The following is a 26425-nucleotide window of genomic DNA, read 5'->3' as shown; positions in this document are numbered from 1 at the left end:
GGTGCTGAGGGAATTGGCGGAGGTTATAGTAGACGCGTTGGTAATCAGTTACCAGAACTCTCTAGACTCTGAGCAGGTCCTGGTGGATTGGAAGACAGCAAATGTCACGCCACTTTTTTTAAAAAGGACGTAAAATGCTTGAAGCTGTCATTAAGGAAGAAATAGTGAGACATTTAGAAAGGAGTGGCTCCATTAGACAGGCGCAGCATGGATTCAGAAAGGGTAGGTCCTGATTGACAGACTTACTGGAGATCTTTGAGGACATAATGAGTGCAGTGGATAGAGGGGAACAGGTGGATGACGTATACTTGGATTTCCAGAAGGCATTCGATAAGGTGCTGCACAAGAGAATTATAAACAAGATACAGATGCATGGAGTTGGAGGAAGTGAATTGGTATGGATAATGGATTGGTTAACCAATAGAAGGCAGAGAGTTGGTATAAATGGGTGTTTCTCCGGTTGGCAGTCAGTGGTGAGTGGGGTGCCGTAGGGGTCGGTGCTGGGCCCGCAACTGTTTACCATTTACATTGATGATTTGGAAGAGGGGACTGAGTGTAGCTTAGCAAAATTTGCTGATGACACTAAACTTAGTGGAAAAGCAAATTGTACAGAGGATGTGGAGAGTCTGCAGAGGGATATAGATAGGTTAAGTGAGTGGGCCAAGGTCTGGCAGATGGAATACAATGTTGGTAAGTGAGAGATCATCCACTTTGGAAGGAATAATAGAAGATCAGATTGTTATTTAAATGGTGAAAGATTGAAGCATGCTGTTGTGCCGAGGGACTTGGGAGTGCTTATTTATGAATCGTAAAAAGTTTGCTTGCAGTTACAACAGGTTATTAAGAAGGGAAACGGAATGTTGGCCTTCATTGCTAGAGGGATTGAATTCAAGAGCAGGGAGGTCATGCTGCAACTATACAGGGTACTGGTGAGGCCGCACCTGGAGTACTGTGTGCAGTTCTGGTCTCCATACTTGAAGGATATACTGGCTTTGGAGGCAGTGCAGAGGAGGTTCACCAGGTTGATTCCAGAGATGAAGGGGTTAACCTATGAGGAGAGATTGAGTTGCCTGGGACTATACTTTCTGGAATTCAGAAGAATGAGAGGGGATCTTATAGAAATGTACAAAATTTTGAAAGGAATAGATAAGATAGAAGTAGGAAAGTTGTTTCCATTGTTAGGTGAGACTAGAACTAGGGGATTCAGATTCAGGGAGATTGGCTCAAGATTCAGGGGAGAAGATTTAGGACTGAGATGAAGAGAAAATTTTTCCCAGAGAGTGGTGAACCTGTGGAATTCTCTGCCCAGGGAAGCAGTTGAGGCTTCTTCACTAAATATATTTAAGATACGGTTAGATAGATTTTTACATAGTAGGGGAATTAAGCATTATGGGGAAAAGGCAAGTAGATGGAGCTGAGATTATGGACGGATCAGCCATGATCTTATTGAATGGTGGGGCAGGCTTGATGGGCCAGATGGCCTACTCCTGCTCCTATTTCTTAACGTTTTTATGTAAAAGCAAGGATGTAATATTGAGGCTTTGTAATAGACAGGTGAGGCCTCACTTGGAGTATTTTGAGCAATTTTGGGCCTCTTATCTAAGAAAGGATGTACTGACATTGGAGAGGGTTCAAAGGAGGTTCACAAAAATAATTCTGAGATTGAATGGATTAATTCTGTTCATATATCTCATGGTCTTAACCAGTGTTCCCTCTGAGGTGTATGCGCGTAGACATTTTTTGCTACTAGCGCACAAGGACTGCGCACAAAAGGTTGTCACCCTCTACCTCATTGGCATATTAAGATTATCTCACTATCGTATGCAATCACATTTCCTTTTCCAGTTTCTGATGACATCGGGCGATTATTTGCAGATTTTAGAACTAGCTTATTTATACTGTGATTATTGAAGAAATTATGCAGTGAGCACACGTTGTTGCTGGGCAAAAAATTGCACAGCACAACATTTTTGCACACAGTGGTCATTACAGATTAGAGGGAACATTGGTCTTAACCCTAGCCTAAACTTGGGATAATTTACAATGACCAATTAATCTACTGACCAGTATGTTTTTAGACTGTGGGAGGAAACTAGAGCACCCAGTGAAAACCCACACATTCCACTGGGAGGATGTACAGACTCCCTACAGATGATGTCAGAAATGAACTCTGCTCTATTACAGATTTCTGCAAATTGGTGATTTTATTGTATTGTTCTGTCTGTTTTATTTCTCTCAGGTGGAGTGACCACATTTGTGGCATTGTATGATTACGATTCCAGGACAGCGAGTGACCTTTCCTTTAAGAAGGGGGAGCGACTGCAGATTGTTAACAACACGTAAGCATGATATTAGTGTACCTCACTGCTGTTCATTGAGACTCCAGCATACGGTATATTACAAGTCCATAGAAAGTTTCTTTCTGGCTCTATAATTATTTCCCTCTTTCTCCTGTCCCAGATAAGTTTTAAACTTCATTGAGGGGGAATTCAGCTAAATTGGCTCATGTTGGTTCACAACTTCCAGCTGGCCCCCACTTCATTAGATTAAATTAATACATTTATTTAGGGCTGATATGAAACTGAATAATCAATGGCTGAGTTAGAGAAAAAAAATTTGAACAGTTTCACGACTTTTCATCTGCACAGCATAGTGAGATATTTATCACCTCCTGCCCAGTCTCCACATATCTGATGTGAAGTTGTTAACTACTTAGGATTCACTGTCCTTTTTGCAAATTGAATATTGTCAAATACACATGAAATTGCTGAATAACTTTGATGGAGCTTTGCCCCTTGGATCGTTCCGTGTGGAACACTTTGTTCCAAATATTCTTTTCACTTACCACCTAGGGAATTACAACTAGTGACTGCTAATTACTGTTTGAGATTTGACAATTAAAGTTTGAATAATTCAATTAATCCAAGAGATCACTCCTATTGATTTTTTTAACCCTTTTGTGTCTTTTCCAGTTGTGTCACTCAATCTGTTAATGTTTAATTATCTGACAAATTCTCAAACGTGTAACATCTTTTATACAGTAGTGTGCAAAAGTCTTAGATATATATATAGCTACAGTGCCTAAGACTTTTGCACAGTATTACAGTAATTTTATGTATTACACTGTACTGCAAAAAAAAACAAATTTCATGATATAGGTGAGTGATTCTGATATGGGTCTCTTTTGTGTTCTGAGTGTGGGAAGGGGGCAGGGAGAGGGGATTCATGGTTGGGAAAAGGGGAAGGGAGAGGGGAGGGAAGCACCAGAGAGACATTCTGTAATTATCAATAAACCAATTGTTTGGAATCAAATGACCTTGCCTGGTGTTTCAGGGCTGGGTGTGTCTACATCCACGCCACCCCCACCCTCCCTGACCTTGGCACTTCTTCTCTGCCACCTGTCCTACACCCTTCCCACGGTGCTTCACCCTTGTCATTCCCAACATCCTTTGCTCCCACCAGATTTACACACACATCTCTGACTATATCTGTGTAAATACAGTACTGTATTTCTTTTTTATTTTTGAGATATATTGGCTAAATTAACAATAAAAACAAATTATTAGTGGCTTGTGCTGTTATACTGGCTTTGTACGTTATAAGCTGAATACAATTCAAATTTTACACTTTTTGCTGCAATTTCCATTGAAAAATGTTTGAAACAGTAACAACAAAATCCCATGAAAAACAGTTAAGTAATCATCATTTATCCTGTTTTGCTAATGGTAGCTGAAATATTTTCTACGTGTAAGGGTGCCTCAGTGTTGAACAGGCTAGCTGCTCAGCTAGAGGGAGGATGTTATTAAGCTGAAAAGAGAGCAGAAAAGTGCAATGAGAATGTTACCAGGATTATTGAGCTTCAGTTTCAAGTTGAATCTGAACAAGCTGGGACTTTCTTTTCCTCCCCTGAAGTTTAGGGGTAATCTTATAGAGGTATTTGAAATCACAAGGACATGGATAAGCTGAATTGTCGATCTTTTGCAGCTGGTGAGTTTAAAACTGGAAGGCTTGGGTTTAAGATGAGAGAGCTTGGGCAGTATTTGAGGTATACTTTTGAAGGGACTTTGACCTGAAATGTTGACTCTGTTAGTCTTTGCCTAAATGCTGCTTGACTTACCGAGTGTTTCCAGATTTTCCCGCTTTATTGAGGGGGAAGCGTGTTTTATTTATTAAGGCAGCCTGTGTAGCGTTCAGTCAGTGAGGAAAATATTTTGCATATTGTGCCTAACTTTCAGGATGTATTCCGTCCAAAATCCTCTTTCCCAATGGAGCTCAGTCGTGTGTTCTGGCTTCTGCCTTCTTTCTTTCCACTCCTTAGATTCAAGTCAAGTCAATTTTTATTGTCATTTCGACCATAACTGCTGGTACAGTACACAGTAAAAACGAGACAATGTTTTTCAGGACCATGGTGCTACATGAACAATACAAAAACTACACTGAACTATGTAAAACAACACAAAACTACACTAGACTACAGGCCTACCCAGGACTGCATAAAGTGCACAAAAACAGTGCAGACATTACAATAAATAATAAACAAGAGAATAGGCACAGTAGAGGGCAGTAGGTTGGTGTCAGTCCAGGCTCTGGGTATTGAGGAGTCTGATGGCTTGGGGGAAGAAACTGTTACATAGTCTGCTCGTGAGGCCCCGAATATTTCGGTGCCTTTTGCCAGATAGCAGGAGGGAGAAGAGTTTGTATGAGGGGTGCGTGGGGTCCTTCATAACGCTGATTGCTTTATGGATGCAGTGTGTGGTGTAAATGTTTGTAATGGCAGGAAGAGAGACCCTGATGATCTTCTCAGCTGACCTCACTATCCGCTGCAGGGTCTTGCTATCCGAGATGGTGCAATTTCCGAACCAGGCAGTGATGCAGCTGCTCAGGATGCTCTCAATACAACCTCTGTAGAATGTGGTGAGGATGGGGGGGTGGGAGATGAACTTTTCACCCATTTCTCCCATTTTGTATTTCGTATATACAAAATTATATGGGGTAAATGCAAGCAGGCTTTCTCCACTCACGTGGAGTGAGATGAGAACTAGAGGTCATAGGTTAAGGGCAAAAGGTGAAATATTTAAGGGGGAACCTGAGGGGGAGTTTTTTTGTTCAGAGGTTATTGCGAATGTGGAATGAGCAATCGGTGTAAGTGGTGGGTGTGTGTTTGATTGCAACATTTAAGAGAGGTTCGGATAAGTGCATGGACGGCAGGGATATAGTCGACTGTGCTCCTGGTGCAGGTGATGGGACTAGACCAAATAACAGATGAGCACAGACCAGATGGGCCGAAGGTCCTGTTTTTATCCTGTAATGCTCTGCTGTTAAGCGTTTGAATGAGGAAAAATGGTTGAACTTGCAGGCCTGTAAATATATTTTAACTTCTCAATTCGATAGAAATTCTGCTGACATAGGGCAAATTTACCGTTTGATGTTACTTTGCACAAAGGTGCAAATATTTGATTACATGTTGTTATCCAGAAAATGCTTAATGAGCCATATACCACTATAAATTAAACCTGTTATTAAAAAATAACCTTCTCCCAGATGACTGCATGATGTGAGTCTAATTGCTGCTCCTTGGGGTTTACCTGACACTTCTGAAAGATTTAAATGGCAACCAGATTGCATCTTCAAGGAAACTTTGTAGGATGGTGTGTGTAACAACTGATACAAGCTCAGCCATTTCACCGCCCAGCTGACAAGATGAAAATCCAGAGAGATATGTTGTGCACAGCTTCCTTTTCATGCCAGTAAATTGAGTTAAAATTAAACCCTGGGCTGATTTTTTTCCCACATATAAATACGGAGCAAAATTTTGACTTCGCTGCTATTGGCTGTCTAGTGGATGGTAAATCTGGATAAGCAAAAATTGAATTGTTAGGGAACAAAGTACTATGAACAGAGAATTGCTTTAATGGATGAAAAATTGTACCCACTGTATATATCTTTAAAGGAGTGACATAGTACATGGATGTAGTCTAATCCCCTTTTCTCTTTCCACATGCAACATTGATTCAATTTAGGAGATTGGATGGCAGGTCTGTATTTTCTCTCTATTCTTTAGCCATGTTTCTCCTTAGTATGTTTCTGCTTGCATGATTCTGAATGTGAACAGAGCTTTTTTTTATTTGTCAATGGAATTTCTAATTATATAAATGCACAAGATGTTTCCAATGAGTAAACTCTTCTCGGGCTTCCTGCCGGGTGCCCTGCTGGAAGGCCGAGAAGAGTTTATTCATCACATACGCCGGGAAAGCATTAGATCCTTTTTCAGATGTTTCCAAGCTTTTTGCTGTATAGTGACCCTTTGCAAATATTGTAACACTTCCTGCAACTAACTCTTCCACTGTCCTACCAATTTCCAACTTCAAAGGGATCCATAAAATCTGGTGATATTATATTGAGTGTTGGTTGCATCCAATTTAATCCACAGTGTGTTTAACTGGCAGAGTCATTTGACCATGATAAATTGTAGAAATGCAGTGCCATAGAACAAGGCTATTCAACCTCTTGACTCAATCAGCTCCTTGCGGATCAATTCAGTCTGTCCTGTCTTCCTGCATTCAAAAGATTCCTTCAAGTGAATCCCTTCCTATCTGGGATTGTGATTGACACACTGTTGGGAATGATGGTTTTGGCTGTATAAAGGAAAATGGTATTACCAATGTGTTAAGTTGGACCTGTTCTTGCCTAGAAACAGAAATACCTGCTCAAGTAATTTAATAAATAAGATAACATATAACAGGCAAGAATCTGGTGACCCTAGTCCTTTGAATACAAGGGCATCAGTTTGAAAGCCTGTGTTGTAGAACTATTAGAATTTGCTTTGAATTCTCAGGCTCTGGAGAGATGTACTCATTGTCCCGGCTTTCCATGACCATTTCTGTCATCTGGAAGCAAACAACCTGCCTGGGCAAAATCAAACCTTAACAGTTTAGTGTTCTTTGCAGCAGACAGTTTGACTTAAAGCATTTAAATATCATTAAAGAAATGTAGACTTTAAAACATGGACTAGCACAATGTGATGCACTTTTGAAATCATAAAGCCTCTCCACAGTTGATTCACTGAGCCAGGTCATAGATGATTGATTTGGAGCTGGCATCTGACATAATTTTCCAAGGCACATGATGTCAGTGCAGTTGGTTTCTAGTCAGTGTGTGGCTGTGATTTACAAGTGCTGGAGACGAGTGAGCCTGTTGTGTGGTTTCTCCTTGATCGGATGAAGGAGAAACATTTCTGCTCACAAATATTTCTGCATGCTTGAAATAATTGAAGTAAATATTGTCAGTACAGAGATGGTCCTGAAGAATGTACGGGAAATTTACAATGTTTTTCTTACAAAGGGTGTTGGAAAATCTTTTGGCTGCCCTGGTACAAGTATTCTGCAGTGTAAAATAAAGCTGACTTGGACAGAAAGTAGTAGACTTCCATCCTTAGTCACCCTGTGCTAAACACTGACTGGAATATGGTGGCTACTGCATATCAAAAATCTACCTCGTTGACTTCAGTGAAGCTGAATTTCAGAAGTGGAATTCAGTGCACAACCATTTGATACAAGTGACTGCTAGTGAATTGTAATCTTTGAGACAAAACCTCTAGGTGCTTGAAGGAACATTGCTACTTACTGATTGAAACTATTGAGGATGAGGGAATGGCAATTTTGTTTTGTTCATGCTTTTGGTCAGGAGTCCCATAAGTTGATGAGGGAAGAGGTTCCTTTCTTCAGCAACTTGACCATATTCAACAAGACCAAAAAACAAAATCAAAATTTAAAATAATATGAAAGCCTGTGGAATTGATGGTAATACAGTGTGGATTGTGGATTGGTTTCATGACAGAAAATAGAATGGAACTATATTGGTCATCTTTTGTGTGGCAAGCTGTGACTGAAAGTGTCAGTTCTGTGGTCAAAGTTCCTCCCAATTTGTATAGTGATTTGGGTAAGAGGACTGAGTCCAATATATGCAAGAATGGTCTTGATAGAAGCTGGGTGGCAGGGTGAAGGGCAAGGGTGCCAAGGCAGTAAGTCAGTGGTGAGGACATGGTGGATGGAACACACTGCGGAAAAAGTCATTCACTTGGGTTGAGACAGGTACTTGTTTTAAACGGTGAGAGGCCAAAGGATGTTGGTGTTCAAAGGGACCTTCTACATGGGTCACTGAATATTAATATGGAAGTAATTTGGATAGGGAGAGCAAATGAAACATTGGCTATTATTACAAGAGAATTTGATACAAGAAAATAAATGCTCTTGAAATTATTTGGAAATGTGAAAAAGAAGTGGCGGTACTCCATTCAGTCCTCCAGGTCTCCTCCACCATTCTGTATGGCTGATCAGCCACTGGAGTACCCGGAACTTGCTCTCTCCACATTTCCCTTCAGCTTAAAGCAATGCACCTAAATAGATAAAATGATGGCTTCCACTTCCTTCAGTGGGAGAGAATTCCACTACTAACTTGAAGATATTTCTCCTGACCTCGGTACCAAATGGCCCCCGGTCTGGATTCCCTGGTGGTCAAGAGCATTCCCTTCTGCATCTGGTTTATTTAGTCCTGTTAAAATTTTGTAGGTTTGTGAGGTTCTCATCCTTCTGAACACCACAGAATATTGGCCCAGTTGATGCAATCCCTCCTGCCATCTCAGGAAATGCACTACTTCCATGGTAGGATCATTCTCTTTCAGTTAGGGCCTTGATGTGCCCAGGTCTAGTCTCTGCATATACTTGCAAAATATAGAGTGCAGTAAAGGCTTATCAGCTTGATTCTGGGTTGAGTGGATTGCCCTTTGCAAAGAAATGATGCAGAATGGACCTATGAGGTCTGAAGTTTAAAAGAATGAGTGGAGATCTCATTGAAATATGCAGAATTCTTAAGGTAAATGACTGGGTTGCTGAAGGAATTGAGTTTCCCCAGCAGGATCTGTTGCCTCGGTAAAGCAGCCAGCATTATCAGACCCTCTGCCCACCCTAGACATTCTCTCTTCCGCCTACCTCCCACCAGGCAGAAGATACAAAAGCTTGAAAGCATGTACCATCAAGCTCGAGGACAGCTTCTCTTCTGCTGTTTTAGGACTGTGTGATAAGATGAACTCTTGACCTCATAATCTACCTCATTATGGTCATGCTCCTTATTGTCTACCTGCACTGCACTGGCTCTGTAGCTGAGGCATGTATTTTGCATCTGTTGCTGTTTTACCTTATTCAGTGAGAGATTTGATCCATATGAACAATAGGCAAGACAGGTTTTTAACTATATCTCAGTACATGATAATATTCTAATTTCAAACGTCGGCCATGTACCTGAGGTGCTGTGAGCTTCATGAACGGTCCTAGAAAGTGGCATTAGGCATCACATCTTTTTGAACAAGTGCCTGGTCTCTGTCTACACCTCTCATTGTCTTGGTAAGGCAGCCAGCATTATTAAAGACCACACTCACTCTGGATACTCCCTCCTCTGTCTTCTCCAATTGGGCCAAAGATATAAATGCCAAAAACACATACAACCAGGATTATTATTATAATTATTTTATGACAGTGAGCTTCTAACTACCTAGCTTCCTGTTCTAAACCAATTGTATGGTTCCCTAGTATGATAAGAATGGACTCTTGACTTCAGTCTAGCCTGTAAAGACCTTGCATCTTTCTGTATACCTACACTATACTTTCTCTGTAATTGTTGCACTTTATTCTGCATTCTTTTATTGCTTTACCTGATACTATCTCATTGCACTCAATGTGATGAATTGATCTGAATGAACTGTATGCCAGTTTTTCCACTGTACCTCAGTATTGCTGCTGCACACCAACAAATTTCATGGCAAATATTAGTAATAACCTGATTCTGATGTGACATTAATAAACCAATTTAGGATAATGGTGTCAAAATAACATACTTCATCCAAAAGATAGTGAATCTTTGGTTGTGTCTTCCCAAGAAGTTCTTTTGGGGGGGGGGGGTGGAGGATCAGACACGAGAGAGATTTATAAATTTTTGAATATTAAGAGATTTAAAAGATGCGGTGGTTAGAGTCACAGAACACTATAGCATAGAAACAGGCAATTTGGCCCATCTAGTCCATGCTGAACTACTCTCTGTTGAGTCCCATCAATCTACATTGGTTTACTTAAAGGAAGTGACACTGAAGTAAAAGATCAGACCTGTTCTTATTGAATAGCAGAAGAGATCTGAACAGCTGAATGGCCCACTCTTTCCTCAACCTTGTGTGTTCTTACGAATTGGAATATTCTACGTAAAAGATTGTGAAAGCTTAAATTCAGTGTTCGGTGTAAGTTGCTTTTTCACAAAATATAACATTTGTTTTCAAAATTTCCTGAAGAATTGTTGAACTCAAATGGGATCGCAGGCATCCCACCTCTCCCGGAAGTTCCGGGAGTCTCCCGTATGTGAATAGTAGCTCCCTGATACCCGCAAATTATATACAATATCACGGAAATCAATTTTTTTGAGAGTGAGAAAGAGAGAGAGCGTGAGAAAAAGCAAGCGAGAGCAAGCAAGCGAGAGAGAGCGCGAGAGCAAGCAAGCGAGAGCACGTGAGCAACCACGAGAGAGAGCGCGCGAGCGAGAGAGAGAGAGCAAGAGCGCGCCATGGCAGAGTGTTCCAAAAAAAAAGTATAAAACGTACGTCACCTCAGACTACACTAAAGTGTACCCCTGCCTAATAGGGGTCAAAATAATGACAGTGTTGCTCACTGCACTGTTTGCAACAGTGACTTTTCTATTGCCCATGGTGGGTTAAGACTGTAAAAGACATGTTGAGGTGAGTTTAACAGGTGTCATTCGTTCATTAGCATAGCTAACGTTATTTAAACTAGCTGGCCAGCTGCTCAGGAGCTACTCTATTGCAGACATCCCACCTCTCCCGGAAGTCTCCCACAAATTGATGATGCTACCTCCCTGAAATCAGTTTTTGCAGGGTGGGATGTCTGGGATCGGAAAGCAGCTTCAGAGTGGAATTTTAGTTTTTCTTCTGACTTGTCAGAGAGTACCAATTTCTTAACTGTACCATTTTGGTATTATTAAAAAAAGAATTTGCTGTTGTTTAAAAGAGACATATAACTGCTAGACTGATGCTATTTAAACTTGAGTGTATTTTACGAGCAAATCTATTGCTAGAATTACAAGGATGTAATGTTGCGACTTTATGAAGCACTGGCGAGGCCTCACTTGGAGTATTGTGAGCAGCTTAGGGCTCTTTACCTTAGAAAGGATGTGCTGAAACTGGAGAGGGTTCAAAGGAGTTTCATGAAAATGATTCCAGGATTAAACAGCTTGTCGTAAGAAGAGTATTTGATGGCCTGGGCCTGTATTCACTGGAAATTAGAAGAATGAGAGGTGAACTAATTGAAACCTATTGAATGCTGAAATGCCTTGATAGAGTGGATATGGAGAGGATGTTTCCGCTGGTAGGAATGTCTAAGACCAGAGAGCACAAGACTCAACATGCAAATTAACCTTTAGGGAATCCTGCACAAGGACTCCCTACTACCTTTGCACCTCAGATTTTTTTTTTGTATTTTCTCACCATTTAGAAAATAATCAAACCTTTAATTTTTTCTACCAAAGTGCATGACCATACACTTCCTGACACAAATTCCACCTGCCATTTCTTTGCCCATTCTCCCAATTTGTATAAGTCTTTCTGTAGCCTCTTTACTTCCAGAAAAATACCTGCCCCTCCACCTATCTTCATATCATCTGCAAACTTTACAACAAAGCCGTCAATTCCATCATCCAAATCATTGACATACAAGACAAAAAGAAAGAATCAGTGCCAACAGAGACCCCTGTGGAGCATCACTAATTACCGGCAGCCAGCCAGGAAAAGCATGTTTTATTCTCACTCTTTTTTTCCTGCTAATCAGTCATTACTTTATCCATGCTAGAATCTTTCCTGTAATACCATGGGCTCATAGCTTGTTAAGCAGCCTCAAGTGTGACACCTTGTCAAAGGCCTTCTTAAAAAAAAGTACATATCAACCGATTCTCCTTTGACTATTCTGCTTGTTATTTCTAGAAAGAATTCCAACAGATTTGTCAGGCAAGATTTTCTCTTGAGGAAACCATGCTGACTATGACTTATTTTATCATGTGCCTCCATGTACCCTGAGACCTCATCGTTATAATTGACTCCTACATCTTCTCAACCACTGAGGTCAGGCTAACTGGCCTATAATTTTCCTTCTTTTGCCTCTGTCCCTTCTTGAAGAGTGCAAAATCCTAGTCTCCTGGAGCCATTCTAGAATCTAATGATTCTTGAAAGGTCATTACGAATCCCTCTACAATCTCTTCAGCCACCCCTTTCAGAACTCTGGGGGGTACACCAACTGGTCTAGATGACTTATTTACCTTCAGACCTTTCAGTTTCCCGAGAATCTTCAACACTTCATGAACCCTGACACCTGGAACTTCCACCATATTGTTAGTGTCCTCCACAGTAAAGACTGATGCAACATACTTATACAGTGTGTCCACCATTTCCTTGTTCCCCATTACTACCTCTCCAGCATCGTTTTCCACTGGTCCATTATCCACTCTGCCTCTCTTTTACACTTTATGTATCTGAAGAAACTTTTGGTATCCTCTTTAATATTATTGACTAGCTCACTTTTGAATTCCATCTTTTTTCCTTAATGACTTTTTTAGTTGCCTTCTGTTGGTATTTGAAAGCTTCACACTCCTCTCTGTTCCCACTAATTTTTGCTCTAATTTATGCCCTTACTTTGACTTTTCTTGTTAGTCACTGTTATGTCATCTTTCCTTTGGAATACCTCTTCTTTGGGATGTATATATCCTGTCCCTTCCGAATTGCTTCCAGAAGTTCTAGCCATTGCTGCTCTGCCATCGGCCCTGCCAGTGTTCTTTTCCAGTCAATTCTGGCCAACTCCATTCTGCAATTCCCTTTACTCTACTGTAATCCTGATTTAGCTTCTCCTTCTCAAATTTCAGGGTGAAGTTGAGCATATTTTGATTACTTGGCCCTAAGGGTTCTTTTATCTTAAGCTCTCTAAACAATCCTGGTTCAATGCATAACACCCAATCCAGAATAGCTAAGCCTCTGGTGGGCTCAACCACAAGTTGTTCTTAGACATTAAGTTCCCAGCTATAGCCTTTCAGCCAGGATTTGGTGATGCCTACAACATCATATCTGCAGCTGTGCTGCAAATTCATCTACCTTATTCTGTACACTGCGCACATTCAGATACAACAGTCCTGTATTTACACAACAGCCGCCTTTTCGATTTTGTCCACCTTTTACATTGCAAGTCATCCTGTAGACTGCAGTTTTGCCCTTTCAACAGATTCTCCTCACTACACATTGCCTCTGTCTGTAAACCAGCCACCTCATCTTCAGAAGTATTATCTGCCTTTCCTACAATATTTCTTGCATTGCAATACAGGCAGCTCAGGACACTAGTCGCACCATGCTCAACCTTTTCATTCCTAACTTTATCTGAGGTCTTACCAGCATCTGCTTCCACAACCTCTCCACCAACTATTCTGGCAGTCTGGTTCCCAATCCCATAACTCTAGTTTAAAGTCCACCATGCAGCATTAACAAACCTTCCCGCTAGGATATTAGCCCCCCCCCCTCCAGCTCAGGTGCAAACCGTACAGGTCCCAACTTCCCTGGAAGAGAGCCCAATGATTCAAAAATCTTATATCCTCCCTTCTACATAAACCTCTTAATCATGTATTAAACATATAATCTTTCTAGTTCAGGCCACACTGGCACATGGAATGGGTATCAGTCCTTAGATCACAACCCAGGAGTTCCTGCCCTTTAACTTAGCACCTATCTCCCTGAATTCCCTATGCAGAAATTTGCCACTCATCCTACCCTTGACATTGGTACCGACATGGATCATGATTTCTGGCTGTTCACCCTCCCACTTAAGTATGCTGAGGACTCGATCCAAGATATCCCGTACCTTGGCACCCAGGTGGCAACATACCATCCAGAAATCAAGTTCTCACCCACAGTATTTCCTGTCCGTTCCCCTAACTAATGAATTGCCTCTCACCACAGCGTGCCTTTTCTCTTCTGCCACCTTCCCTTCTGGGTTACAGAGGCAGACTCAGTGCCAGAGACCCGACCACTGTGACTTTCCTCTGTAGATCATTACACCCCCCACCCCCTACTGTATTCAAAGTAATGTACCTGTTATACCAGAACAGCGACATTATACCTACAGAGAAAGGAGGAACAGGACAGGTGTCCTTGCTCTTGAAGAGAAAAAGATGAGAGGTTCATCAGGTTATGTAATGATTTGATATAAGCAGACAAAGAAAACAAATCAACAGTGGGGAAGGAATGAAGTAAAAGGCTGGGAAGTTGCAGTGAGGTAAGGGTTAAAGGCAATGTCCCGCCAAAGATGACCTGGGTCACTTGTCGTCAAGTGAGAGTGCCAGAGACGCTTCTGTTTATGGCAGATGAAGTAGGCTGGGGTGACTGTGGCAGTGTGTATTTAAGCCAGACGAGTGAGGCCTCTAGTGAGAACTTTGTAGGAAAGTCTTCCTTAAACATAGTGTCCCTTTGCACAATAGGAGATGTCAGAGACAGATGAGAAAGAAATAACGGAAGTATGTGCACTACACAGCAAACATCTTAAGGGATAATTGCTTCACTAACTTCAAAATATCATCAGTTGTCAGCTTGAAGTTTCAGTTGACTCTTAACACCTCTATTGTGAACGGTGATTGATCTTGCAAGTAAGGAATTCCAGCAAATAAAAGTTACCAATATCTGTAACAGTTAAGCCAATTCTTTATAAAAAATAGTAGCTTTCTGTTCAGCCTTCTGTACAGCGTGGGGGACAGAAGCCATGTTGTTCTCCTTGTGCACGAGTAAAATAAGAAGAAAGCTTGAGTCGTAAGAGTGCGTGTGCTCTGGGCTCGGTTATTTTAGTTATTTCATTTTATTATCGTTGATGACGAGGCCACCAATGTATAGTGATCATTAAGAAATCAAGACGTAGCAAGAAGCCTCAAGAAAGCAGCATTCATCATCATGGACCCCCACCATCCAGGCCATGCTCTCTTCTCGCTGCTGCCATCGGGGTAGGAGTTACTGGAGAGTTTGGTCTCACACCACCAGATTCTAGAACAGATGTTACCCCCTCAACAATCAGGGTAACATCCTGAAGCAGCAGAGGTAATTTCATTCAACACTGAACTGATTCCACAATCTATGGACTCATTTTCAAGGACTCTACAATTTATATTCTGTATCATTTATGTATTATCTTTCTGTATTTGTACAGTTGGCCTTTTGCACATTGATTGTGTGTTAGTCTTTGTCTATGTTTTAATTTTTTGTTGATTCTGTTGTGTTTCTACTGTGAATGCCTGAAAGAAAATGAATCTTAGGCTAGTATATGGTGACATATATGTACTTTGATAATAAATTTAATTTGAACTTTGAAGTTGGAAGACAATTTAGAATAGTGAGATTGTTATTCACTACCAGTGAGTATTTGAGGCACGTAGTTTGAATCCATTTATTGCAAAGACGGACATGCACAGAAGTGACGGTAAGAGATGATTATGCTGAAGTCATAAGAGGAAATCTGGGAGTTGGGGTGTAGAATAAACAACTGACTGGTCTCGTGTAATATTTTGTAACTACAAAACAAAAAAAAATTAGAAAAACATGAGAAAGGGAAATGAGAGTCTAATTTCGTGATTACTTTAAGCAAGGCATGCACCTATCACCAAGTGTCATGATAAATGCAATTCACTTATTTTTACATATCACCCATAATGAATTATTTAAATGAACAAGAATTCTTAATCAAACAATATATTTATGACATTACTCAAATACTACTGAAAGGTTAAGTACACAATAGTATGTCCTGCTTTTATGTGTCCTTGTGTAGTTATGTGCAGTGCCTTTTTCTATTCATTGTACAGAGATGGGGTGAAGTAGTGTGTGGTGAAAGTAAGGTAGTGTAGGAACCCAGGGGCATGGATGACTTGCTGTAGCATGGATTCAAGCACCTTTCTATATAATTAAATTTCCAACCTCCTAAAGAATTAACTTGCTGTTGACAGAATCATAAATGGCTAACTACTTTAAAGCCTAAACATTTAATAACATTACAAAATAAATTGAGTAGGCTTAAACAGGAGGTCTATTAACAAATCTTAACTTTAATTCCTCGGAGTCATTCCACTCTTTTGAACTCCTACTGCAAGAAATGTTAAACGTTCAGCTGCATAGTTGGGAAAATACCAGCAAGGTATTGTCACCGAGTATGGGGCTTACATGTTTATGCATGTATGTGAGGAATTCCTGACATCTCTCTGCAACTATTCTGACAACTCTCTGCAAACTCAGGCTCAGTAATAAAAATTATTGCGATGTTATGTCTAGGTTACTAGTAATAAAACTGATAGCATTTACTATGGGTGTTAGGTTATGTACCTTTTATTCAACAAGCTTGCTGTGTTTTCACTGAAACAAAGGAAAAAGTTATCAAAACATAATATCCTGCATAAGTGATGCATCCTTCCTACAGTGATATCCATTCAAGGCCACATTGAATTGTATGGCTTTAGATTACAAAGGAAAAATTTTTGACGGTCTTAAAAAAAAGAATCCAATATGCACAACTATATTGGAAAACTCCATTCAGTGGGGGAATTGTCCTTCAGTATATAATAGTGATTTGATTCTGCTGGGGAGGATGATAAAACATTAACCAATTGTACAGATGGATTTAAAGTTAGAAAAGGTGAGTGTCAAAGCACTTCTATAAATGAGTAGACAACTTTTTTCTTGAAGGAACGATAACTTTTGGCAAATCACTTGGTGCTTAGTCATATTATGTAAAACTGTCTTTATGTCCTTTGCCAAGCCACAAAAATGGAGTCAAGCAATGTTAAAGAGATTAGCTTTATATACATCGAAATATACACTGAAATGTGTTGTTTTCATCAACAGCCAGCACAGTCAGAAATGAGCTGGGGACAGCCTACAAGTGTCGCCATGCTGTTATTAAATAGATTTTGAACGAATCTAGTTTCCACATAAACCTCAAACTCAATGCACGAAGTAAAGAACAAAGTTCAATGTAAATTTATTATTAAAGTGCACCGTATACAACCCTGAAATTCATTGTCTTGTGGGCATTGTTGCACAAATGGCAAAAAGTGAGTGAATAACAGATAGAATATCAACATCAACCAGGAGTTCAGGAATATTTAGTTTAGTTCAGTTCAGTTCCGTACCACTAGCTGACTGCAGGCTACAGAGCCGATCTTTACTGGAGCGCCCCAGTCCCCACCAATTGTGCTAATCAAACCACTCAAAATCAGCAAACAAGAAGAGTGACCAGAATCCAGTAACACATGGATTACAGAACAGGTCAAAAATTGCAATCATCACAGGCAGTGCTCTGAACATCAGTTTTCAGTTTGTGTTCTGGCAGTTATTATGTTGCAGTAAAGGCGTTTACTTTCCTCTTTTAAAAGCTCCAAATGAAAGTTCAAGAGAATGAAGCACTGACAGCGTGAGTTTTCAGCAGCCAGGCAGCATGTTGCTTGTTGCAAAGTACAATCGATGCCACCCGAGTCTCTGCTGTGTCCACTGTCTGAAATCAAGTGATGGGTATTAATATACAAGTTAGTTGCTTGTATTTAATCAACGCACACTCCAGTCGGAGACTACTACAATATGCACTCACTGGCCACTTTATTAGGTACCTCTGTATCTAGTAAGGTGGCCTCTGTACGTTCACAATCTTCTGCTGCTGTAGCCCCTCCACTTCAAGGTTCAATGTGTTGTGTGTTCAGAGGTGCTCCTCGGCAAATCACTGTTGTAATGCGTGGCTATAAGAGTTACTGTTGCTTTCCTGTCAGCTTGAACCAGTCTGGCCATTCTCCTCTGACCTCTCTCATTAACAAGGCATCTTTGCCCACAGAACTGCTGCTCACTGGATTTTTTCTTTCTTTTTGCCCCATTCTCTGTAAACTCTGGAGACTGTTGTGTGTGAATATCCAGGGAGATCAAATGCTCAAACTATCTGCTCTGGCACCAACCATCATTCCACAATCAAAGTCAATTAGATACGTTCTTCCCCATTCTAATGTTTGGTCTGTACATGTCATGCCTGCATGCTTTTAATGCATTGAGTTGCTGCCACATGATTGGCTGATTAGATGTTTGCATTAATGAGCAGAGGTACAGGTTCAAATTTCAAAGTAAATTTTTTAAAGTGCATATATGTCACCATACACAACCCTGAGATCTGTTTTCTTGCGAGCATATTCAATGCATCCAATAACCATAATAGAATCAATGAAAGACCACACTAACAGGGCTGGCAACCAACAAAGAAAGAATGATGATAATAAATAGATAAGCAATAAATATTGAAAACATGAGATGAAGAGTCGTGAAAGTGAGTCCATAGGTTGCTGGAAGAGTTAAGTGCTGGGACCAGTGAAGTTATCCCCTTTGGTTCAAGAGCTTGATGGTCAAGGGGTAATAACTGATCCTGAACTTGGTGGTCTGAGTCCTGAGGCTCCTGTCCCTACTTTCTGATGTCAGCAAGAAAAGAGCATGTCCTGGGTGGTGGGGGTCCCTGATGATGGATGCTGTTTTCCTGTGACAATGCTTCTGTAGATTGCTCAGTGGCAGGGAGGTCTTTGCCTGTGATGGACCCCACTGTACCGAATACAGAGACCACTGAGTGTATGTTGTATTCAACGCAACATTAAGTAAGCCTGTGCAGCAAGTTGTGATATTCTGAAATGTTTTTAGTGCTTACACTAACTGGAAAGCAAATGTTTTCACTGAAAATTATCCCTTTGTATTTTCCGTTTCAACACTTTCTTCATAATGGTGTATTTGAAGTCAATGGTGCACTTGTGAAGCAGCCAGTGATCTGCTGGATGAAGTCGGCAGGTGTTGGCAGGAGTGAGGAAGGAATTGTCAACATTTTGGGCTGAAACCCTGAATCGAGACTGAGTGTTGAGAGGGGAGACGACCAGAACAAAGAGAGGTGGAGTAGTGAGACAGGAGCCTGAGACAGGTGGACTGAGGAGGGGTTAAAAAAATGTGCAGGTTGGACCAGGTAGATGAAGGACGGGGTGTGAAGTTGGAAGAAAGTGACAGGTGAGTGATAGATAGAGGCAAATAAAAGAAAGGGTAGGAGGAAGAGGGGAAGTGAGAGGCAGATGGAGTGAGGTGGGAGGAGGGATGGTGAAAATTGGATGTACTGCTGGAGGGTATTAGTGTTACTAGTGCTGGAAACTGATAAACAAAAGAGGTGATAATAGGAACCATTAGGGGAGGAGAGATTGAACCAGATAGATGGGGTTGTGGAAGGGAGCCGGTGAGTGAACTATATTCTAATGGGTGTTGGAGGAGAAGGAGGAAGGGCCAATGATGGATATGGGTGATGTCTGGATTTGCAGTTTGTGTTCCCTTAGTCCTCACTCTTCTTCATATGAGCCTCCGCATCTAGTACATCATCCTTTGTCATTTTCATCAGATGTAATGTGATCCCACCAGCACCCACATCTTCTCCTTACCCCTTTCCACATCTCCCTGGTGCTCTCATGCCTTCACACCCAACCCTCCCTGACCCCTGGCACTTTCCCCCTACAATTGCAGGAAGTGTAGTGTTGTTCCTACACCTCTACACCTCCTCACCTCCTCTCACCAGCATCCAGGAACGTGAACAATCCTTCCAGATGAGACAAGGATCTTTGTGCAGCTTTGTCTTCTGCAATCAGTGATCCCAATGTGGCCACCGAGAGTGAGACTGGGCAACATTTGCATGCAATTTGAATTCATCTTCCCATTCCCACACTGACCTGTGCATCATCAGACTGCTCCGTTACCGGGGCAAAGCCCAGCGCAAGGTAGAGGAACAACACCTTGTATTCCACCTGGATAGTCCACAACCATTTGGTATGAACTTTCCAATTGTAGGTAACACACCCCCAGAGAGAGTTACCCCATTCCACTGCTTCAGATCCTCCTCCCATTTTTGTCCCCATAGCCAATTACCCAATCAAACCCTCAACCCCCTAGACCCCCGTCACCTATCTTCATCCTCCTCTTCCTTTTCTTTCTCCTCCTCTGCCAACTATACACACAGTTTACTTGCAGGTTTATTCCATCCCTTATTTGGTTTCCATTATCATCTCCTTTACATGTCAGATTCCAGCACATACCCTTTTCTGTCCCTGTTTAAAAGCCTCCAGCAGCTGTGTCCAAACTTTACCCTCCTCTCTTTCTACTGCATTACATCTGCCTCTCATTTCTGTTTTTCTTTGCCTCCACCTGCCCACGAACTCCCGATTCCACCCACCCACCCTCTTGCTGGCACAACCTGCCCATCATCTTTCTCCACTCCTCAGTCCATCATTCACCTCAGGTTCTCGTGCTGCACTCTTCCGCTCCTCTTTATACTGGTTATCATCCCTCTTCGCCCTCAGTTCTGATGCAGGGTTTTGACCTGAGATGTCAACTATTTCTTCGCCCCCACAGGAACTGCTCGACCCACTGAGCCCCTTTAACAGGCTGTCTGCTGCGAAAGATTCCAGCATCTGCAATCTCTTGAGTGGACTTTTGAATCTATCTGGGCTGTACAACTGGATATCTTTGTACTAATGTTTATTTGAAATTTGAACAGGACTGGTTAATTGCAATGTAATACTTCTTTTGTCTCTCTTGTATCTTGCAGGGAAGGTGATTGGTGGTTAGGCCGGTCCCTCGCTACAGGAAACACTGGATACATCCCCAGCAATTATGTTGCACCTTCTGACTCCATTCAGGCTGAAGAGTAAATAATTTGTTTTGCAAATGATAATCTATTTAAGTTTTGATGCAACATTATTTTGTAAGGAGGGATGCTCGTGATATCTCCCTTTGATATTTTATGGATAGAGCATGATTTGCTTGTGTAAGCAGTCCTCTAAACTTCTCCAGGTACTGTTTTGAAAAGGGTAAAGACTGGAGTGCCATGCTTGTCTAGATATTGGGCTATCTATAGGTTGAAACAAGACCGATATCCAGGACAACTCCAGTGTGAAATCTGTATTTTTCACAAAATGTTGAACTTTTACACCAGGGGTTCTCAACCTTTTTCATGCCACAGAGCCTTACCATTAACCCAGGGTACATGAATCCCAGGTTGGGAACCCCTGTTTTAAACCAATGACAATCTCTTAAAAACTTAAACCAGTTTTGCACAGATTCCAGTTCAAGACATCTTTCTTTATATCTGTAGATGTTCATGCTGATTTTATTTTATCACAATACTTACTGAAGTGCGGAAAAGGAGCACACTTCTTTTTGATCTTCATTCTTGTCCTTCTCCAGACGTTGGCTCAAGTCGTCTTTCTTTATTTGAGTCCGATTGACTGTCTGATTGGAAGGATGGGGGTAAAGAGAGACCATGGCAGCAGATGCAGCTCACCCTGTTCCCTGATAACACTACAGTCAAAATGTAACAGCCTGACTTCAGCTGCCCTCCAGCACTTGTGTTACTGTAGCTACTACTTGTGTTCCAGGGCCAGATTTGCTGCCTTGAGATAAAAACAAACAGGCCTATGATATTAGCAATGCAACTTGTCATCAAACTTAAAACAGCCAATCCCAAGTGTAGTTGATTCAAATTAACTGACCAATTTAAATTTTTTTAAGCGTGTCGTACCAGACATTCAGCCATTCTTGTCTGGCACGTGGTGTCAGGATTAACCGGGTCACGTTATGAACGTTCCTGACTTGACCCTTGTATTTTTCACGAGGCCGAGTGGCTAGCTCGACACTCAACCCGGCACGGATGGAAAGCGTGCTCGGGGGTGGCCTGACCTGGATTCGAACTCGGGAACCTTCGCTCCAGAGTCCAGCGCTGATCTCACTGCGCTACCAATATAAGTGGACTTCATAGAAGATGTACTATACTTCACTGAAATCCTTTGACAGAGGTGAGGAGTTTGTACGTTCTCCCTGTGATCACATAGGATTGCTTCAGGTGTTTCGGTTTCCACCCACAGTCCAAAGACACGCCAGTTGGTAGGTGAATTGGTCACTGTAGATTGTCCATGATCAGGCTAGGATTCAATTGGAGCATTGCTAGGTGGCATGAAGGGCCTATTCCACGCTGTATCTCAATGAATAAATCATAAATAAATGTCTGTAGCTAGATTATAATGAATCTGTGGAATTCATTGGTACAGACGGCCGTGGAGGCCAAGTCATTGGGTGCATTTAAAGTGGAGGTTGGTAGGTTCTTGATTAGTAAGGGCATTAAAGGTTACGAGAAGAAGGCAGGAGGATGGGGTTGAGAGGGATGATATATCAACAATGATGGAATGGAGAATATACTTGATGGGCCGAATGACCTTATTCTGCTCATATATGTTATAGCTAAGGTATGATTTCCTCCATTGCGAAAGGGTATAATATCAAACCTAAGCAGTTCCAAAACTGAAACTGTGTTGAAGCCATGTTTTCTTTTGATAAGTGGTGCACAGTTGACTTTGTAGCAGACTTGGCAGTGAATGTGTGTAATGACAAAGCAGGACTTGAGTTAGCTAATGTCACCTATTGCAGCAACACCATGGATTTATGGGAAAATTGGGCAAGTTTCTTACTCCCGATCACCAACTCTAAATCACTATTCTATATCTATGAACATTTGGTGAAGATAAAATTGAGATTGACAGGAAGGGTAATATTTGGGATGGGTGCAGATGGTGGTAGGATTCCATGCAGTCAGTGGCACTAAACACACTCTGCCTGTACTCACCCCCACAGATGAATTCATTCCAAATAACACCCTCTTGTATATATGTAGCACTAGTGATTGAAGACAGAGATGAGGAGGGATTATTCCAACTGTTAAATGCATCCTAATAGCAATATTACTTAATTGGTGAATAAATTTTAGGCTAGACAATTTAAGTCGGGCAACCCTAGAGCTATGAAGATCAAGATGACCGTGGATTTAGACTACAATGAGAAGATAACAAGACATAGGACCAGAATTAGGCCATTCAACTTATTGAGGCTGCTCCCCCATTCGATCTTGGTGAGTGATTATCCCTCTCAACTCCATTTTCCATGATCTATCAAGGACTTTATACAAGTAACTTGTGTTGTTCCTGAAGCCAGAAACCTTGGATATCCTTAAATTAAACCAACTTAAAATATATATACTTTTAACATTTATTTTTGAATTAAATTAAATATGGCTGTAATAAGCTGTAATGAGCAGCATGTTATTTGTGGATGTTGGAGAACCATCGAGAAGGGGCAAGATAAGGAGAAGGCAGGGGAATTGTTCCTTTGTAAAAAAATGGGGACAAGATTAAAAAATAGAACATCTGAAAGGTAATCCTGAGAAATTGCTTTGGTACTTCAGAGGTTAAACATGCTGCTTGGAGGGCTCCAGCTCTGGAAGGAAGATTTCTTCGATTCTTTCAACTCAGCAGGTTATTGGTGCCTTGGCTGTGAGCACAGTGGGGGCTGCAGTGAAGGAATCAGTCCTTAGCTGGGAAGTGCTGGTACAGAAAGAAAAATTACTGAGATGCTACAGAAAATGTCATTATCCAAGAACTACCCTACTGGAAAATTTATTCTCCGATATATCTCCAAATCTACGCTTTGAGGCAAGCCACCTGAATTATTGAAGCTGCTATCTAGGGGACATATGTATTATTAATGGACTATAGTGTGTGGTCTCAACACAGTGTATGATTGACTATTTGAAGACATGTTTGAGAGAAAGATTAGTATTTGGTTGAATTTGAAAGGGTTAGCTTGGAGTAAGGAATAATTCACTCTGATTGCAATGTTAATGGCCAAATTTTAAATCCACCTGAACAATATGCATTGGTAATATTGATTACCCTAGCCAGATTTTTGTAGCAGTAACTACCTTTGCCCTCTGGGATTCAGATTCAATTATTGATCATGTGCAGCAAAACAGTGAAATGCATCATTTGCATTAACAACCAACACAGCCTAAGGATGTGCTGAGGGCAGCCCACTAGTGTTAAAGGTAGATTTAATATCAAAGCACATATATGTCACCATATATAACACTGACATTTGTTTCCTTGTAGGCATACTCTTTAAATCCAATAACCATAATAGTATTAATGAAAGACCACACCCAAAGGGGCAGACAATCAGTGTGCAAAAGACAACAAATTACACAAATACAAAAGAATAAATAAATAAATAAGCAATAAATATTGAGAACAGGAGATGAAGAGTCCTTGAAAGTGAGTCCTTGAAAGTTGTGGGAACAGTTCAGTGATGGCGCGAGTGAAGTTATCCCGTTTCAAGAGCCTGATGGCCACATGTTCTGGAACCAACACAGTATGACAAGGCAAAATGCACTTTAATTAAACAGGATGACTGACAATAGTTGACAATGCTCACCAGAACAACACAGTAACTGTTACAGCTCAGAAACCACTGTCAACTATTGTCAGTCATCCTGTTTAATTAAAGTGCATTTTGTCTAGACATACATGTACAGGCTGCTGATTATAAGGCACAAGGGACTGTACAGCAGTGGTAGCTTCCAAGGTTGCAGTCTCCCTCCTAATATTTCCAAATTGCCAGTGAATTCACTCTGGTATACCCTCACCCCATTCCCAAAAGTGTGGCGTTACAACATCAAGAGTGTTCAGTGCTGGCTGTATCATTGCAGCTTGTTGCGAGAGAGACAGATATTAGGCAATGACTATTCCGTTTAACAAACTAAAAATAGTTATGAAAACCATTTTAAAATGGCTGCTTTTGACTCAAATAAGTAATGTGGATTTATCTCTTATCAGTTGTTAAGGGATGCCTCAAAATCTTCACATTCAACAAGCTATTAATGTAGTGTAGACACTTATTGCATAGAAACAAGGTAACCAAGTACTTAGCACCCATGTCCACAATTACAATGTGACCAATTGCCAGAGAATCTTGAGAGCTTTGTTTTGCCAAAGCCCCCAAGAGAATTCTACTTTTACTCATGAAATACTGCGATTAATTTCATAATGTCGAACAGGGTAATAGTCTGATCTGAAAGACAATACCATGCTCTTTTTTTGTACTGAACTCAAATGGTATTTTAGATTATGTGTCACATCCAAAAAGGACCTTAGAATAGAGAGTTGAGTCAAGAAGATTGATGGAAAAACAATTGTTTTTAAGATCCCCTCCTGGAGAACTGAAAGGATACATTGTGTGAAATCACAAAGGCATCTAATCTTTGAAAATCAAAAAGAAAAATAGCCAGAAAAGAAGCCCAAATGGCACTTTTAATTATTTTCATTAATTCATTCAATGAATTGGTTACCTATTAAAAAGTCTCTGTGGAGAACAATTGTTGTGGTTAAAATCCCTTGTTACCAAAGCTAATGGGATGGTTAATTTATATATACAAGGTATGTATGTTTGCTGAAATTCCAAACAGGAGTAGCATTTAACTTTATAATGTTTAATAAGGCTGCTTGATTGAGCTATTCTGACCAAAAAGGGGCTTTCTGGACTAAATTTGAGAGCTAAAGGATTGGTGATCTAACAATTCAATGCACCGTACTCTTTTTATTTTGATATCCAGTTGGCTTTCGAGCATAACGTAAAGACTTGACACTTTAAAAGAAGAATTGTGAAATGAATTATTGAATGCAGTGGTGGGGTAAAAGTGCTAAAAATTGCAATGAAGTTGGTGGTGGCGTTTAATGACCATTGTTTCCAGTCTCATTAGTGAAAGCTCCATCGTTTCCTTAGAATGACTTTTTGATTATTGAACTGTGTAATTCTGTTGGAATTTTCAGCAAAATGGAGTAAAAAGTGCCAGGTTTGATGGAGTGGCAATAACTGAATATCTTTCAGTCATGCTTGTTAAAATTATCATAACTGTGCACAGTGACCTTGAACTGGAATTGTTTGACTCCTATTCTTTCAGGTGGTATTTTGGGAAGATTACTCGAAGAGAATCAGAACGAATGTTACTCAGCCCTGAAAATCCCAGAGGTACCTTTCTGGTCAGAGAGAGTGAGACCACAAAAGGTAATTATTAATTCTAATGAATGAACGAAATTCCTTTTAGAAAGATATTGTGTTGTTTTCTTTCCCTGTGGAGTTCCTTTGCTAATTGATTTTTTTTGACAAAATGTAGGATGTTTTGTAACTCCAAAACATAAAACTAATTTAAATGGAAAATGCAGAGAGTCCAGAATGCAAAGCTAACTTTGTTTATTTGAAATGAGCCACACATTTATTATGTGGTGGCGTGATGACGTATGCCATTTACGTACTTTTACAGATAACCCACAATGCATTATGTAAACAACAAAGAAAGCCTAATGAAACAGTGCATTTACAATATTCAAATGCTACTGAAATATTAAATATGCAACACTTCTCCCTGCTTAGCTA

At 40.7% G+C, this 26425-nt stretch overlaps 1 protein-coding gene across 2 annotated transcripts in view; it reads left to right on the top strand.

Annotated features, from left to right (window-relative positions):
- The window catches only part of LOC134342744 (proto-oncogene tyrosine-protein kinase Src-like), a 219770-nt gene that overhangs the window by 120199 nt on the left and 73146 nt on the right, over nucleotides 1–26425 (top strand). For both annotated transcript variants that reach the window (XM_063041250.1, XM_063041251.1), the window contains exons 3-5: nucleotides 2240–2339; nucleotides 20718–20816; nucleotides 25953–26056. In XM_063041250.1, coding sequence (XP_062897320.1) covers nucleotides 2240–2339; nucleotides 20718–20816; nucleotides 25953–26056 — 303 coding nt within the window. The remainder of the gene's footprint in view (nucleotides 1–2239; nucleotides 2340–20717; nucleotides 20817–25952; nucleotides 26057–26425) is intronic.

Source organism: Mobula hypostoma, chromosome 2 (assembly GCF_963921235.1).
Source record: "Mobula hypostoma chromosome 2, sMobHyp1.1, whole genome shotgun sequence".
Classification (NCBI taxonomy): Eukaryota; Metazoa; Chordata; class Chondrichthyes; order Myliobatiformes; family Myliobatidae; genus Mobula; species Mobula hypostoma.
Note: the sequence above shows the minus strand (reverse complement) of the source record. Positions and strands in the feature narration are given on the sequence as shown.